Here is a 17,014-nt window from a genome sequence, read left to right on the forward strand (position 1 = left end):
TACTTCATCCCATCAAAACTCAGGGACACTTTATTACTTAGGGTGAAATCTGTTCATACTGACATTCATGGTTTTTTGAAGCTTTTCGATGGCTTCTTTGAAGTTCAAGGTCCTTTTGAAGTTTTCTCAGAGCAGTTAGGCAAAGAGAGAGAGAAGATGAATAAATCCCCTCTACATTTCAACAGTCAAATACGCAATGAATGGTAAATGGCAGAGCCACCTTCCAGGAAAGGAAAGCATTCACCACACCAGTGCCCTATCACCCACGCAGAGCTCCACTTAAGTTGTTCAAGGTGAACTTTGCCTCCTCATTTCCATCCTCACAGACATCTCAGCTTGTAATCATTAATGAACAATCCCTTCAATGGAAGAGTGACTGTACAGTCTGGATATTGTTCAGAGCTGCTCTGGGGAGCCACAGATTACTGAAAATGCCCACCAGGTATCACAAAGCAGCAGCTGACGGCAATTTGGATCTCTTGAAGGAAGCCACTAGGAAAGACCTCAATACTTCAGATGAAGATGGGATGACACCCACCCTCCTGGCAGCATACCATGGCTATCTAGAAGCTCTGGAAGTCATTTGTAGTAGGGGGTGAGTCAAGCAGCCTCCATTGTTTAAAGTTTGTGGCTTAAAACTGTAATTAGCATGTCATTTTTCTAATGTCTGGATGACCTCAGACACAAAAGTCTAAAAAATATCTCCTATTTGCTTTCAAGTGTAGTTAGGAGACCTCTGGGAAGGTTTAATGCTTTCCAGAGACAAGCTGCAATCAACAGTTTTAAGATGGTGACATCTAAAATAGTTATTTCTCTAGATTTACCAACTACCATCTATCTAGACAAAAATTATAACACTGGTTCAGTAGCTGGGGTACAATACTTGCAAACCTGAAAAAAAAAAAGGAAACAAAAAAGGAAAGTACTCTACAGATTAATTACTACTAATAATATTTGTTTGGTATCATTTAAATGTACTACATACTTAAAATGTACTGTAAAATCATAGAATCATAGAATAATTTGTGTTGGAAGGGACCCCTAAAGGTCATCTAGTCCAACCCCCCTGCAGTAAGCAGGGATAAACCTCCCCACTGTCAGTGCCCTCTTGCTTGGAGCCTAACTTGTAAGCTGTGATTCTGTAATAATATCTACCAAAAGCAAATCTGCTGCTGTGCAGAGAATAGAGTTAATAAAATACTCCTTCTGGACTGAGATGAAAATTAAGTTGACCCGTATGCTCAATCATAATAGTTTAAAGAAGATTGAAAAGTTTAGTAACTATTTGGATGTATCTGAGTATTCTTTTATTAAAAATAAATTGAAAATACGGAATGAAAATAGTTTTTTCATAGATTTGCTTTATAGCTCAATGAACTCAGGTGTGGCTGTAATAACACAATAAAAAAGACCTTTGGACTGCATGGTTATTGCTGTGTCCCCAGGAGAAGCAAAATAGATTGATAATTTTTCAGCTTATATAAATAAGGAAGCTGCAAGAAAGGGTTTAGGGTCAATAAAGGTTTGTCCTTGAACACCTGAAGACCTAGAAGACAGAACACCAGCTAAGGAACAAATAAAATATTTTTTTTCAAAATTTGAGTTAAAAATATGTCCTCTTGTCATAAGCTGACAGAAGTCACAGAAGACGGAATAAAGTTCAGAATTTCTATGCACTTATTATTTAATGTATTTCTAACTGTTTTTCTTGAAACAGAACAGCTTCAGGATAGTATTGCCCTCAAAGTCTTCAAACATGTGCATTCACCTATATTTTAATACAAGATTTCTTGACATAATTAGCAAGCTGGGGCTGCCAGATACATGGCTGTAGTCTCGCCAGTTTTCTTAGGAGAAACTGAGTTTTGGAAGATGTTAAATCCTTTCTGCAGTCAGTTAATGTTTTCTTGTGAGAAAGCACTTTAATTATTTTAACAAATTCATCCTTTCTTTTAAGATGTTTCCTAGCAAAGGCAATAAGATATAGGATGGTTTTCTTTAGAGTGATTGCAGATTTTGGGACTCTGTAGCTTGCAACACATTCAGCCCTTGGAAAATGTAGCAATACTAATAAGAAACCCTTTTCATCTTGAAATAGCTTATCCTCCCAGGCATCCAGAGACATTTTCTTTGCTTGCTTTGTAGGTACATGAATAAAAGCAAGACCAAATAGGAGATCTGTTCTCCCTTGTGTGACACTCTTTAGGAAAGCAGGGAAAAAGCAGTATGAGAACCCAAAGCAGATGTTAAACCTTGTCCAAAGTTCCACTGAGCTGGGAACAGACACTCTGTCAATTATTTGAAGCTCAAAGGCTGGCAGGCTCCATGGGGAAAAGAGATCACAAATAGCTATGAAGGGATCTGGGGGAAGAGGGATGAGCCAGCTCTCCAGGGCTCAGGATAATGCAGCCTCTTTGCTAATGAGGGAAAAAGAGAATCCAGCACGCTTGGCCAAAAGCAGACACTTCCCCAGGGCAGAGCCACAAAAGCAGAAATATGTACACATGGTTTCCATATGTGTTAAGTGGAGAAACTTTGATCCTCAGCTGCCACCTCCTTGTAGCAACACCCGGGCTCTCTCTGCCTGGTGTGCTCAGACTTCCCCTTGTCTCCCAGTGCCAGCAGCTCCCTGCCTCTGCTCAGCAGGGACCTCCAACCTCCCTCTTGCCTGTGGCACTTCAGGCTGAAAGATGTTTTCAGGTGTGGCCCTCAACAAGATGTTAGTGCTTTGCTTCAGAGATACTCAAAGCCAGAGATCAATGCCTGAAGGAGATTCTGTGGCAGGATGAACCATTCCATTCACAGTGCACCTGCTGAGGAACAGATCTCCAAGTCACTGAAATGCTCAGACCCCACTATTAGAAGTTATCCTTGTAAATTTGGACTCTGGGCCTTAAGTTCTTAAAGGGTTTTGGGCTAGTATGGCTGCCTTGGTTGTTTCTCACAGATGACTCAGGCTCAATTCTGAACCACTTCTAATGCTGATCCTGCCAAATATGAAACAAAAGGTTCAAGCCAATTCTTGTCTGCAGGGAGCAGAAGTCAGTGCAAGAGTTGAAAAGGAAGCAATTTCACTGGCTTCAAATTCAATTGAAAAGATGTGGTATTTTATTTTCAAATGAGCTTCTGCTTTTCAAATCCCATGAGCAAAAGCAGCTTAAGGAAAGCTAAAGACCTGAAGAAAAGCACAGGCATTATCTGAGCTTAGTCTAGTAGTAATGGCAACAAATGTAATCAGGACTTCAAATAATTTACCTATTACCTACCAAAAAGGTTACTACATGGGCTCATTAAATATGTATCTCTGTGGCCACTGAAGAATCCTAATATTGCCCCTGCATTTGACAGGCAAAAGGGAAGAGTCACCAAAAAGCCTTAAAAATATGCCATGCAAAAGCGATTGAAACAATTTTGCCATTAATTCCAACAAGTTTAAGTCAAAGCCTGAGGCCACTTTGAGCTGCCAGCAGCAATGCATTGGGAGCAAAGTGGGGAGCAAAGCAATCCCTGCCAGCAGCCCTGCCAGATCCTGGGGACACACAAAGGAAATACCCTGGATCCATTATGGGGAGTTGCATTTGCAATCACCCTGACTCCCAGCCAGCCTGCTTAATTTAAAGACAGGCAGGAATCAGAGCTAATGCCACACGTGCAGCCAAACCCAATGCTTGTGTAAATTGGTGCAGCACCATCCTAGAGGATGCAGCTGACTCATTTTCACCAGGCCACACTCACAGCAAAGCAGAACTAAATGTCTTGTATCTGTGCAACCCCGCTGCTGTGGGGTTACGTTTGGCTATGCCCAGCTCACTGTCTGCCATTTTCCTTCCCAGAGGTGATCCAGACAGATGTGACATCTGGGGGAACACACCTCTCCACCACGCTGCTTGCAATGGTCACATCCATTGTGTTTCTTTTTTGATCAACTTCGGGGCCAACATCTTTGCTCTGGACAACGACCTCCGCACTCCCCTGGAGGTGGCTGCCAGCAGGGACCGCAACGAATGCGTCAGAATCCTGGACAAAGCTGCCACTGAGCAGAACATCCTGAACCCCAAGAGGGTCGCCAAACTCAAAGCACAGGCCCAGAGGAATGTGGAGAAACAAATCAAGGAATGTGAGAAGCGCCAAGAAAAACACCAGCAGGAAATGAACCGGTATTACATGAAAGAAAAGGTTGGTACAGTGAATTCTTCCGGGGGGACACACTCCAGAGGAAAGCTAACGAGTCTCTTTGCTTCAAATACAAATCCTTTCTCCAAAAATCTGAAAGACACCTTCAAACTGAAGGCAAAAAAGACAGGTGATAGCGCAAGAAGCCAAGGAACACAAAACAATAACCAAGAGGATGGGACAGGTAGGAAAACTGTGATGCATTTGTTTGATGAGAAGGAGGAGGAAGAATTACTGAATGACCTCGGAGAGAAAAACTTTCCTGAGAACGACAGCCAGGTCTCCATCTTCAAGAGGCCAGGTCTTGGCAAGATTGTATTTGGAAGGAATTTGGCTGCAGATGTAAATCCTGAAACCGAGTCTCCTCAGAAAGAAGGTATAAGTTTTAAAATGTCCCGTGAGCTCTTTCAGCATGAAAATGCTGAGAATGGTAAGGAGGATGATGTTGAAAGTGGTGCTGATGTCCCTTGGCATGAGGAAGAAGCCATGTGGGATGATGAGGAAACAGAGAACACACCCCTGGAGGTATTTCTGGCATCACAGATGCTGGATGAGTTCCTTCCAGTCTTCATGAGGGAAAAAATTGATTTAGATGCCCTGATGTTATGTTCTGATGAAGATCTACAGAGCATTCAGATGGAGCTTGGGCCAAGAAAGAAAGTCCTGAATGCTGTGAATAGAAGAAAGCAAGCACTCAAGAACCCTGGAAAGACTGTAGATACTTGCTTATAAATGAGTATCAGTTGCTGTAACCTGCACAATGATTCATTATCTTTTCCCCTTTCCAAAGAATATGAAATTCTTTCCAGATGTCTGTTATAGCAAAAGGCAGAGAGGTACCAATTACTTCAGAGAGTACAGCAAGGATGAGAATTTTCTCTCTGGACAGATGGCTGTGGAACACAGGATATTAATTCAAGCATATTGTGCCAAAAAGAAAGAGTGGAGGTAAAAAACCAAAAGCTCTAGGTGTAAACATTTTCTCCCTGAGCTTTTTATGGGCATTTTATTTCTTTTGGTCTGAATAACTTAAAATATTAGAAGGCCAGCCACACTGCTTCACCATAAAGCCTTTCTTTTCTTCTCCAAAACCACAATGTAAAGAGCATTCCCAAAGCCTGAGAACTTTGAGTCTTCTCCATTTGCTTCTCTTAGATTGCCACAAACTGCCCTTGCTGTACTGATGATGTGTTAGAAATAGCATCTGAATCTTGATTTCAGCTATGGCTTAGTGATTCTAATAGTCTCTGAATTCATGTAAGACTTATTTACAACAAGTTTTGTGTTCTTGTCAGGAAAGTGTTTTGCTACTGCATTGGTATTATTTTAAAAATACATGAAGTACCTTGCCAAGAGATGCTCTGCATGAGTTGTACATTCTTTTGTCTCATTAGACTGGACCCAGTTGCCAACACTATCATGTCCTCAATTGCACCAAGACTGCAGTACTTTTAAATAAAGGAAGATTAGGTTATATTTTCAACATTTTTAACCTCTTTTGGTATATCCTTAGCTTCCTATAGGGTGCATTTGCCATGTGAACTCCCAGAAACCAGGTGTCCCATCACACAACATTTTCTGTTGGGTCAGTTGTCACTGCATGGAACTTGGCACACACGCACGCACACACACACACACACACACACACACACACACACACACACACACACACACACACACACAGCTCATGAAAAGATAATGAGACTGTAAAGAAGAGTGAGGTTCCACAGCCTGTCTGGAGGTATTCACAGCTGTTCCCTCCACCTCTCAGGCCTGTTTCCTTGGGAACCCAGCACTCTCTGATATGAATTACTAAGGTTTTTGTAGCAGCCATGCTTTAGCAAATATCTCAGATTTTAGAAGCAGAATTATTAGCAGGGCTTTTATCTTTAAATCTCTTCTTATAGCCTTCCATTAGTCAGCTATGATTTTTCCTTAAGGGTACACTGCATTTGTGGACACTAGTCCTAGTTAATTTACTTTTTCATGCTTCCTTCTTTTCGTATCTTCTTGTTACTTCAATTTGCATATTATTTTCTTAGCTGGACTTTATACTCAACTCTTTCCTCCTTGGAGTTCTTTACTTCAGCAGGTTGATATTTTCTTTCTCTTAAGCAGTCAAATCAAAGTCCAATTCTCTGCAACCATGACTACTGTGCTCAGCACACTAAATCAGACAGCATTCCCCCAGATTGTTATTAACCTGCTGGGTTACTTTCATTTTGCCTAATAAATTCAGAAATCTTTAACAAAGCAAGATGGAAGTGATGAATATTTGAAAGCATATGACAAGTGGACTTTGAAGGGTAGTAGCTCTCAGTTACATAACTGATGTATAAATGTAGGGCTTTCCCCATGCCAGAGGTGCTCCCAGCAGCCACAGAAACAGCAAGTGAAGCCTCACTGCTCCCTGCATCTTCCTCCAGCTGCAGTGGCTGAATTTTACCATCCTAACATAAAGGGTTGAGAGTAGGTGTATGCTGCTCTGACAACATCTCTCTAGAGCAAAGTGGGGAGCATAATGCACCTTTTAAGAACAGATCTTCAATAACTGGGTCAGATCCATTTATCCAGGGAAATGCTAACTATGGAAATTTTGCTAAGTGTGCCAGTGGCTGTCACTGCTGGGAGCCAGATGTAGGCAGGAGAGAAGACACCTGGAGAAATTACAACTTAGGGGGATCAGGCCCCAGATATCTCTAAATTGCACTGAAAATCTGCCTCTTAGCATACTCATCTGTAAGTCTGTCTGCCGTGTCCTCTGACAACCAGAGATAATGGCAGAGACTATCAGCTTAGCAATGGATTGATTCTCTTGTCACAAGCATCCAGTGTGTTCAGGTCCATCCTTAGGTATTCAGACTTCACTTTCCCCTTTACTTTGAGTGATCACATTTACTGAAGAGAGTAGTCACTGCAACAACTTGCACATTTTGTTCCTCCTATTCAAAAAAAATATAAATCCCCAAAATACAAGTAATGGACAACAAAATGGAAGTCAAAGAAAAACAGTGTGTATTTAATTTTAACATTAATGCAAGTTACACAGTTTCTTGAGACTTTGATTTGAAAGAGAAGGAAACACAGAAATTAAGGTTATTATTTCCCTTCAAAAAATGTAAAGACAGCACCCAAGAATCTCCAGTTGTAGTTGATTAAAACCCTCTTAATGAATTCAAAGGTACAATGTTAAAAGCCAGGCTCCCAGAACCTCCTATTGCCAATGAAAGCTGTGAACACCATGGGTTTTCAGAACCAGGTTTCTGGACTGGTTCCATCTACTTTGAAAGTGCATGGTCTGTAGAAGAGTACGTGTGAAAATAAACTATTTGTCTTCTTCCCAAACATTATGTCTCATTCTAAATTACAAACCCTGTTATTCTCATACATAGAACTAGGAAAATACTGTCCTAAGAAATGCAAGTTTCCATAGAGTTCTTGAATTATGGAGCATTAACAGCTATCACATTTTTCTGAAGCTATTGAGTTCTTTATCTCTGAAGTAACAGTGTAAGTCAATACTTAAGAATTCTGAACACTTCAGAAATGACAAAGAAAAAAATGTGTAAAATGAGAAGGGTAACTTTGTGAAAATTAAAAAATGCAAAGCTCACACAGAAATTTCTGGCCTTGTTTCTGCTGATATAAACAAGATCAATGGAGTTAGATTTCTATCCACAAACACATCCTTCGGCCCTATTCACTTACTGGTCTGGTGCTCTGCCATGCTAAAACTTTGCAAGTAACTACAAACTCTGCCATTTACTACTTTTTCCCAACTAGTTTTCACCAGGCTTACAGTTTGGAGTATCATTTATGTCATACTTGCACTGTGTTCATTAATTTCTATACTTACTTATACACCCTCAAGGGCTTTAATGCTAACTGCTTCTGAATGTCCTTCCTGTGGCTCCACTGTATCCTACTGGCATCAATATAGAATGACCATGTCATCTAATCCTTCCAAAGAGTGAAGAAATTCTTAAGAGCCTGCATGAAATGTTAGCAGAAATAAAATTTTGTAAGGGACAACTCTAATCAGAAGCAGGAATATGTTTCTAGGGCAATAGTATTTCTTCAGCAGAAGCTCAATCTCTTGTAAGGCAGTTGCATAACACCACAAAACTGGAACTTTTCCTTATGTGGAACATCACTGGGTTTCTCTGCCAAGAAAGGGTCATGGAAATCCCAGCCCTAGCTCATATCCCTTGGGACAAAAGAACAATTACCAATTGAGTCATGGTACAGCCAAGCAGGAAATATTTGCCTGTATACTGGAAGGTTATCCTACTGAAAACAATTTGTATGGTTCTAACCTTCAAGCAGCTAAGAAAAAGAACTTAAGAACACCATAGATTAATAAAAAAATGAACTATCTTCTGTTAAATCAAAACACATTTTCACTTCTCATATTTTTGATGACTCCATGCAGTATGAAAATGGCAATATCCCACCCAGGAATGTACTAGGAGAGGTGCTGGGTATAGTTTATTAGCATCCATTCTCTGAACTGATATATTTTACTCCAGTATGGATTACCTCTCTAAACCCAAGAAAACTACCTATAGACTTCCCCTACATAAATAATAAGGGAGCAAAGGCAATGGTCACAAAATGATGCCCAAACACACAAAACCCCCCTTGTTAGTATCACTGTAATAATTTAATACTTGCTGTTATACAAGATACATTTCTTAGTAACACTGTAGGTATCTAATACTTGCCATTTGAAAATGGTAGAAATTAGTCTATTGCTGACATTTTAATTTTCATTTTTAAATGTTCTATAAGGGCCACATTCAGGCAGGGCTGGTGCCTTACTTGTTAGCAAAAAGATCCAAGGAAACTAAATGCAAACAATTTTCTTGGCCTCGTTGGCATTGTAGACTTCTCTCTTTAGTTACCAGCTGACCAGGAATCATAAACAAATTTTGCTGCTACTGTATCTTCAACAGCCATCCCTGAAAAAGAATTAAAGTCAACTGCAAACAGTTCTTCAGCTGGACAAAACAATACAGCTTCAGAAAAGAACAGAAGGCCTCAGGAAATTACCTAGCAGGACAAGAACAGGAATCCCTCTCCATCCCAAACACCTACAGTATTACACCTGAGGTTTATAGCCATCATGTAATAGTATGGATCAAATATTCAGTGTCCATATCACAGCTTGGCCCTTTCAGACCTCTTTTCCCCAGACATCAACTCCAGTCCCACAGTACAGTACCTCATTGTCTGGAGGTCAGACAGACTTTGTGGCCATAACAGCAGGGCACTCTGGTTTGGAGCTGTACTTACAAACTCTGCAGCCATGTTGGAAAACTATGAGGTGGAAAATGTACTTCTTTCTATTGTTTGCTTACTTTCCCATCATTTTCCATTACATCAGCCCCGAGATATAAATAAAGGGAAATAAAAAAGGAAAATGCAAATCACATCCTGGTTTCTTATGGACAGTGCAGTGCCACTGGAGTTTGGAAGATGATCAGCAGCTTTCCCACGCATGGGGGACCTAATAAACAACAGGGCATTGTTTTCTGTCAGACTTGTACACAGGAGGGGTTGTTCTTACCCAGTGATTTAAACACTGTCGTTTTCTCAGGCAGGGCTGGTTTTGTACCCTGCAATACCTCTCCCAGCTCAGCAAAAATCTCTGCCTGTGAAACAAGCACATATTTATACAAAAACATATGTTAAGAGAAAACCTTTTTTTTTCTGAGCGACTTCAAAAGAAAGAACTCCTCCAGTTCTGCTGTTCCAGAACTGATCCCTTTCCATGGTGAAGTTGATGAGTATTCAGACAATTAACACAGAAACTGGACAGAAATCACAGAGGAGTGGAATAGATTTCAGAGGAAAACAGCTGACAGACTTTCCTCAGTATTTTCACTGAGGATATCTTGTTGCTTATCCAACAAAACACATGCAGTTCTACACACCTTACCTATCTGGACCTATTATGCTAAAATTCAATAGTGGAAAATATATTTGTTCTGTGAAAACATTAAAAGAGAAGAAAATTCCATTAGAGTCCCTGCTATCAAATTTCTGCAGATTACTGTCTGCTTGGCTTCTGTTATCCATTCTCTAGAGGCCTGACGTGTGCCAATACCACCGAAATCTTCTGGGAAGAAAGTTACAGCTTTAATAAATTTCTTTTAAAAAATATTTAACATAACTACCAAGCCAATTGCCACAAAAATAAAGTCCATAATTTAAGGAAGTCTTACCCCTGATAATATAACATCTCCTGACTCTGTGAGAGCAGCCTCTCTGGAATCCACAAACAGAACAGAATTCTTCATCAGTTCATCATCCAGTTCTCTCCAGTCTGGTCTGCTTGCTCCAACAGCTAAGACAAGAAAATTGATGAACTTGGGAGGAATGTTTAAAACAAATTCAAAGCACATTTTCTCCAAAAGACATGTGGGAAGTAATGAGGGACATTATTGTGAATATGCAATATACAATCTGACATTAGCACATGGAGACACGTTGGTTGATAAAACAACAGAAAAATAGGGTAGTTTTCTCTTACACCTTTGTATTTCATCACATCATTACCAAATGCCCTGCATTTTACAGTCATTCTATTTGATTCAAACTGCATCTGATATGTGTCTATAAAGATAAGATTTGAAGAAACCCTCATTAATCCTGAAGAGATGAGAATCAAAGTAGCATGCAGCAAAAACTTGCACATGCAGACTTCAATGGTACTATTTAGGAATTTTAAGCCTATAGCCTTCCATTATTTCCTTGTAACTTCACAAGTTCCACTTTATAAGTGGAGCAAGCTATGGATTTCCACTTGATTGGAGAAACTGAAAGCAAATCAGGCTTAACTTATGAAATACAACAACTTGTTATGGGCTAAAAAAACCCAAAACAAACAGACTAATTAAATGCTTTTTAAAAGTGTCCTGATGTAATGGAATAATGAATTCCATGTCATCTGAATGCCTCTTTGAACAGCACCAATGCCTCAATGCAGAAAAAACACCCAAAAAGGTAAAAAGAGAGAGGTCTTTGTGTATGTGTCACCTCAGTGATTGTAGACCTTAATTACTTTTGGTTGTACTTCTGTCTTCCATTTCCTGACATAACACAGACAGCAACATTCAATGACAAAGGGCTAAATTGAGTTTGAAAAATTGATAGGATGCTGCTGGAATGTGGGACCTTTCTTTAAACTGTTTCCTTTAACAAGTTGCTTTTGTCTTACCACCATCACCATGCCATTTGGAAAATGCACAAGGTTATCTGAACCAGGCCCACAATAAATAAAATAAACAAATGTGAGAATGTCCAGAGGCTCCAAACAATAGTGTGGCAACATCAATGCAAGGCAGGAAAAAAACCCAAAACACCACAACAACAAAGCCCCCCAGACCTCACCATAATTAGATGCCAAATTGTTTTTGACTCACTTATTTTATCTTTTTAACACAAGTAAAAAAATAAATGCTATAAAATTAACAAATTAACAAAATTAACAAAATTTGTTAATCAAAAATTAACAAATAGAGAAGCTTACAAAATTAGGTGAAGAAAAAAATTACAGCTACCAAGGAAAGAGTAGAATAAACAGAAACCACTTAGAAAATAGGATGTTTTTATGGGGTATTGAAATGGAGAGACCAAGGTGAGTATTAAGTGACAACATGGTAGCAAAGATGATGCACCACTAGAAGGAAAAGCATTTTCCATAATCCAGCAAACATCCAGTGCTGGGATATGCAGGAGACAGCCAGGAAACAGGGCTGGCAAAAGTGGTCCTTGCTACAGAGGAAAATTCAAAATGGAAAGAACATTCAATCTGAGAAACACAGACTATTGCTTGCAGAGTTTTTCATGCTAAATAATGTGATAATAAATTTACCCATTAACCAATGAGAACATAACATACCATTGATATGGGCACCTGGTTTCACCCAGTCTCCAAATAAAATGGGTGTTGTTGCCATAGTGACTGTTATAATCACATCAGCCCCAGTAACAGCCTCCTGGGCAGAGGAGCAGACCTGCACTGGGCCAGTGACTGAAGCAGCAAACTTCACTGCTTTCTCTTTGGTTCTGTTCCATATCCTGACCTTCAAGGAAAAAAAAGACAAGATTAGCTTGGAGAATTCCACCTTGCTGAAACTGAACATTGTTTCAGTTCTCAGCAGATGTAACCGAAATGGTTTGGGTTTTTTTTTCCCCTTTTATGTTCTCCTCATGTAAGTCACTACATTTCATATGTGAACAGCTACATTTGAATGACTGCTTTGTGATGCTTTAACAGCTCCTTGCAGAGCTGCATTTATAAAATACAGATGTTCCCAAAAAATATGTTTAAGGGAAAGATCACAGAAAGCCCATCCAAGGACAGCGTATACAATAGGCCACCTGGTACCTGACTTGGTTTCCAATGCTCTTTAAATTTTTTTTTCAATTTTTTTTTTCTTTTTACACATCTGAGTAAAAAATTCTAAAGGTATTTTTCTTTCAAATTATGATTAATACTTTAAATATGACTAATATTTTAACTTTATTGGCTACAGTATGATTTTCAGTGCTCCTGAAACAACAGAGAAAAATAGATGCATGCTGTTAAGATGTTTCCATTACCTCCTTAAATGTGAACAGCTCTGTGAAGATATCATAATGGCTATAAGCTTGAACACCAGCTCCCAAAATGCACAGAACTTCTGCAAAAGGTGGCATTAACAACTAAAGAGTATGAAATTAAAAAAAAAAAAGAATAGGTAAGGACAATACATTAACAGATATACCAACAATATATCAAAATACTACAAAAGAAAACAGTATCCTTTCCCCTTTTAAATAAAATGTTTTTATGTAAGCTCATATTGATTCACATTAATATAAAACAATATTCAATTACCACTATATATATATATATATATAATTTTTTTAGATGCAAAAGCTAATGTCAATAGCACTGAAGTCCATCTTTGCTTGATTCTGGTTTTTGGAATTCACCAACCCCTGAAACTGAGACTTACCATGCAACAGCATCAGGCAATGCAAATTCTGGGGGCCCTCATATTAGAACAACACCTCACACCCAGGTGACTAAGTGTAAAACCATAGTGCTGATGTTCTGCACTGCTAGAAAGCAGGGCTCATAATACCAAAAATGATCAGTACTGAGAGTGGTAGCTGCACAGGTAAGCTGGTAGCACAAACCTAAGCCTTTTTTTTTAATTCACTGAAGCCATAAATCACACCACAACCAGACCCTGGCATTGCAAGAGCCATAATATGTATGTATCAGGTATTGTAAAAATAAGAATGGTGCCAAGGAATGAATACTAAAATTCTGCTCTATGATAGCTTTTGGTTTCCTGCTTTAGTTTTTGCCTGTGATTCACCAGTACTTGGCAAAGGTGAAGAGAGGGCTGCTGGAGTGCAGTCCAAAGCTATCCTTGTGTCTTGTTTATGCATTTGCTGTGGCCACTCATTTCTGTATAAAAAGCCTTAGAATTCTCCAGGCTCTCAACATTTATTCTGCTGCAAATAAACTGGAAAAAAAAAATCTCACTGATCCTATTTTTCAGTAGCAAGAACTCTTTTTAATGTTCCTTTCAAAGACTCTGAAACACTTATTTCAAAGCTTCCTTGCATAAAAGCACGGGTCTTTACAAAACAAAGATGACAACTATGAACTGAACTCAAACACTCCTGAAGATTTCCCAAAACAGGAGATGACAATGGAGAGCTGCTCTGATGCCAGCAGAGCCCTGACTGTGTAAAAACTGTCAGAACTGCCCAAGTAAAGAATGGCTGAGATGAATGAGGCCCTATAACCTCATGTCCAAGGAATCCACTGGAAGCTGTTTTGTCCTTTAGAAGGGGAAGCTCTTCAGGACAGGTTCTTCACTCCAATTTAATGCCAGTTTAGCTCAATTGCCATGGATAGACTCCCACTGGCATGAAGACTGCCACTAACAAAGTGGTGAGATCAGCCTTCAGCCTGATGAAAAGCTGATGGGTGAAAAACAGGTCTGGCCCTCTTTTTATTGTTTTGAAAACAAATTCAAAACAAACAACTTCCAGTTGAAATTTTATATAACAACATACAACAAGACTCACCTCATCTGTTTTCAGGAAGAAAGTAACAGAGAAAGACACCTCAGTGAATTCCCAGAAAAGCAGATGAGCTATAAAACCAGAGCTCTGATTCCTTTTTCAACCACAAATGAAGTGTTAAAGCCAGACATGGCTCGATCAAAACAAAAACCTGCACATTAAAGTTTTTCCTGATGATACACGTTACATAAATCTAATTCATATGCACTAAAAGCCCTTCACATCATTCCCTCTGTTATTTTGTATATAACACCACCAGCAGATTCTGCCCCAGTTTAGGAAACAGCAAACATACCTTGGTAGCAATTGCAGAAACTGCAGCTGTTCGTTTTGCTGTAATGACACTGCCATCTATGACCTTTAAAAAAACCAATAAATTTCAAAGACTGATGTGAATACTGAAAATATGAGTAAATACCAAACATTTTCATTTAATTTGTGAATTATGTGCTACTACAGGGCACAGGTAAAAATACAGAAGTTGGTAACTACTCTTACAACAACCATAAACCATATAAAATCACATATTTAAACTGTGCAGATTCTTTGTGTATTCCAGCTCTTCCATGACATTCTACCAGCACAAATGGAGGGAAAACTGATCCAAGCTGAACTACTCTTAACTTATGCAGCTCTTGGTGCACTGCACATCCCCTGCTCTCCAACACAGGGGATCAATACAAGTGCAACATTCTGCACTTCAGTAAGATCACTGCTTTGGTCTGTACAAAGGGGTAACTGGGAACCATGGAATTCTTTGAATGTGGATCACATACAGGGTCAGGGGGCACTCCTGTCTCAATGCATACAAGCTACTGTGTACAAATAAAATAAGGAGCTGCCCTTAGTTTGGCTGGAATGGAGTTAGCTTTTTCCTAACAGCTGGTATAGTGCTGTATTTTGTCTCTAGTATGAGAACAATGCTGATAACACACTGATGTTTAAGTTATTGATAAGCAGTGCTTACATGAGTCAAGGACTTTTCAGCTTCTCATGTCCTCCCAGCAATAAGCTGGATCCAAACTGGCCAAAAGGGATGTTCCATACCCTATTTCCTGCTCAGTGTATAAACTGGGGGGAGTTGGCAGGAGGACGACACAGCTCAAGAATAGCTGGGCAATAGTCAGTGGGTGGTGAGCAAGAGCACTTGTGCATCACTTGTTTTATCACTGTTATCTTCATTTTGTGTCTTATTGAACCATCTTTACCTCAGCTCATGAGCTTTGGTTTTTGGTTGTTTGTTTTTTTTTTAATCTCTCCCTCATCTCATGGGGGCAGGGGCCCAGCAAACAGCTGTGTGGTTGTTTTAGCTTCCTGCAAGGTTAAAGCAGAACAGGGGCTCAAAAAGCTGACAAGTTTTCTGATACATTTTAAGAAAAAAAGCCCAGCATAGTGTTCTTGACCAGTTTCAGCCCTTTAATAATTATTATTACTAAAGTGTTATGAAAATGATAAATATTCTTAAATTCTTTAAACAAACAAGCAATCAGACTTAATACTATTCCCTAGTACAAATTTTAAATATCCTTAGATTTAACTTAAGATTGTTTAAGACCAATTCTTTATTCTATAAAGTTGGTTTGTTCTGTCTTTTTTTTCAATTTCAAAGTAAACTTTTCCAGATCCTTTTTCTCTTCAGTCATCCTGTGAGCCAACAGATTAGAATCCCTTCAAATCACAAGTAGCTGTAAGTTTAACATGAATGAAATATAGAATATTTTAGGCCAATTCTTCATTTGGAATAAACGTTTTCATTGATGGTGGAAGTAAACTCACACCAATTAACACCAGCTCCAGCTTCTAGGAATCAGAAGGGAAAACTGACAGAACATCAAGAGAGAAAGCAGAAGGACGCGTGAAACTCACAGCTTTCAGAGAGCCATTACTTGGTTCAAATAAGAGGATAGTTGCTTGGTGAGAAGGAACAGAGGAATCCTTCTTGTGCTCATAAAAAGTCACCAACTTCGTTGTCAGCGCATCATCTGCGGCACTGTAAGCTGGCATCACTCCTAGGAACCTTGTGAGAGAATCGCTTTTATTACCTGTGCACCTTTAGCACGGCAGCCTGCAGCCACCACAGCGCTTAAGATCTCACGGCTGCTGACTGACCACGTAACTCGGGACCAGCGACCTTTTCCGATGCTTCAATTCCTTCCACCCCGTCCCTTCCCCAAACGCAGCCCGGGCTCTCCGGTCCTCGCTCCGGAGGGGACGCACCTCCTCCTGCCGCCCGCAACCCCCTCACCACCCCCCCGGGCCCCGCCAGGCCGCCCCCTCGCAGCGCCCACCCCGCCGCCCGCCCCTCACCCTCCGTGCGGCCGCACCGGCACCACGGTGCGCACGGGCTGCACGACACCTCCCGCCGCGCCGGCGGAGAAGTTGGCCAGGGCGGCCTCCAGCGCCGGGAGCAGGAGGCTGGCACGGGGCAGGTGCTTCTCCACCTCATCGGCACCGATGAAGACGGGCGGAGCGGAGCCCATGGCGGGAACCGGCGGGACGAGACGGGACGAGACTGCAGCACCACGATCCCTCCGGCACCGCCGCTAAGTACTCGGAGGGGCGCCCCCGCCCCCCGGTTCGGCACCGCCCCGTCCCTCACGGGTCCCGTCTCTCTGTCAGCGGTTCCCTCCCGCGCACCGCAGGCACCGTCCCCCGTCCCTCCCCTCCCCGCGGCTCAGAGCCGCGCCCTGCGCTGAGGGGAGGTCCCGCACCGCGGGAAAGGCCGCGCCCCCTCAGGCGCTGCTGC

At 40.7% G+C, this 17,014-nt stretch overlaps 2 protein-coding genes across 2 annotated transcripts; one reads left to right on the top strand and one right to left on the bottom strand.

Moving 5' to 3' along the window:
* Positions 1 to 314: 314 nt before the first annotated feature.
* ANKS4B (ankyrin repeat and sterile alpha motif domain containing 4B) lies at positions 315 to 5,528 on the top strand. The gene is made up of 2 exons (XM_071760740.1): positions 315 to 595; positions 3,834 to 5,528. The coding sequence occupies exons 1-2, from the start codon at positions 432 to 434 to the stop codon at positions 4,903 to 4,905; spliced, it is 1,236 nt and encodes a 411-aa protein (XP_071616841.1). The 5' UTR covers positions 315 to 431; the 3' UTR covers positions 4,906 to 5,528.
* A 1,637-nt stretch (positions 5,529 to 7,165) lies between these two features.
* Positions 7,166 to 16,952, bottom strand: CRYM (crystallin mu). The gene is made up of 8 exons (XM_071760746.1): positions 16,576 to 16,952; positions 16,135 to 16,285; positions 14,564 to 14,626; positions 12,784 to 12,885; positions 12,080 to 12,263; positions 10,401 to 10,522; positions 9,743 to 9,827; positions 7,166 to 9,134 (listed from the first exon to the last, which is right to left on the bottom strand). The coding sequence occupies exons 1-8, from the start codon at positions 16,746 to 16,748 to the stop codon at positions 9,070 to 9,072; spliced, it is 945 nt and encodes a 314-aa protein (XP_071616847.1). The 5' UTR covers positions 16,749 to 16,952; the 3' UTR covers positions 7,166 to 9,069.
* Between the last annotated feature and the right edge of the window lie 62 nt (positions 16,953 to 17,014).

This window comes from Heliangelus exortis, chromosome 17 (assembly GCF_036169615.1).
Source record: "Heliangelus exortis chromosome 17, bHelExo1.hap1, whole genome shotgun sequence".
NCBI lineage: Eukaryota > Metazoa > Chordata > Aves > Apodiformes > Trochilidae > Heliangelus > Heliangelus exortis.

What these genes read in the sequence shown, in the direction of transcription:
- CRYM (XM_071760746.1), bottom strand. Translation starts at nt 16,748, where the DNA reads ATGGGCTCCGCTCCGCCCGTCTTCATCGGTGCCGATGAGGTGGAGAAG. An exon ending in CCGGTGCGGCCGCACGGAGG is followed by an intron (nt 16,286 to 16,575) that starts GTGAGGGGCGGG and finishes TTCTCTCACAAG; the next exon opens with GTTCCTAGGAGTGATGCCAG. An exon ending in GTAATGGCTCTCTGAAAGCT is followed by an intron (nt 14,627 to 16,134) that starts GTGAGTTTCACG and finishes GTTTTTTTAAAG; the next exon opens with GTCATAGATGGCAGTGTCAT.
- ANKS4B (XM_071760740.1), top strand. Translation starts at nt 432, where the DNA reads ATGCCCACCAGGTATCACAAAGCAGCAGCTGACGGCAATTTGGATCTC. An exon ending in GAAGTCATTTGTAGTAGGGG is followed by an intron (nt 596 to 3,833) that starts GTGAGTCAAGCA and finishes TTTCCTTCCCAG; the next exon opens with AGGTGATCCAGACAGATGTG.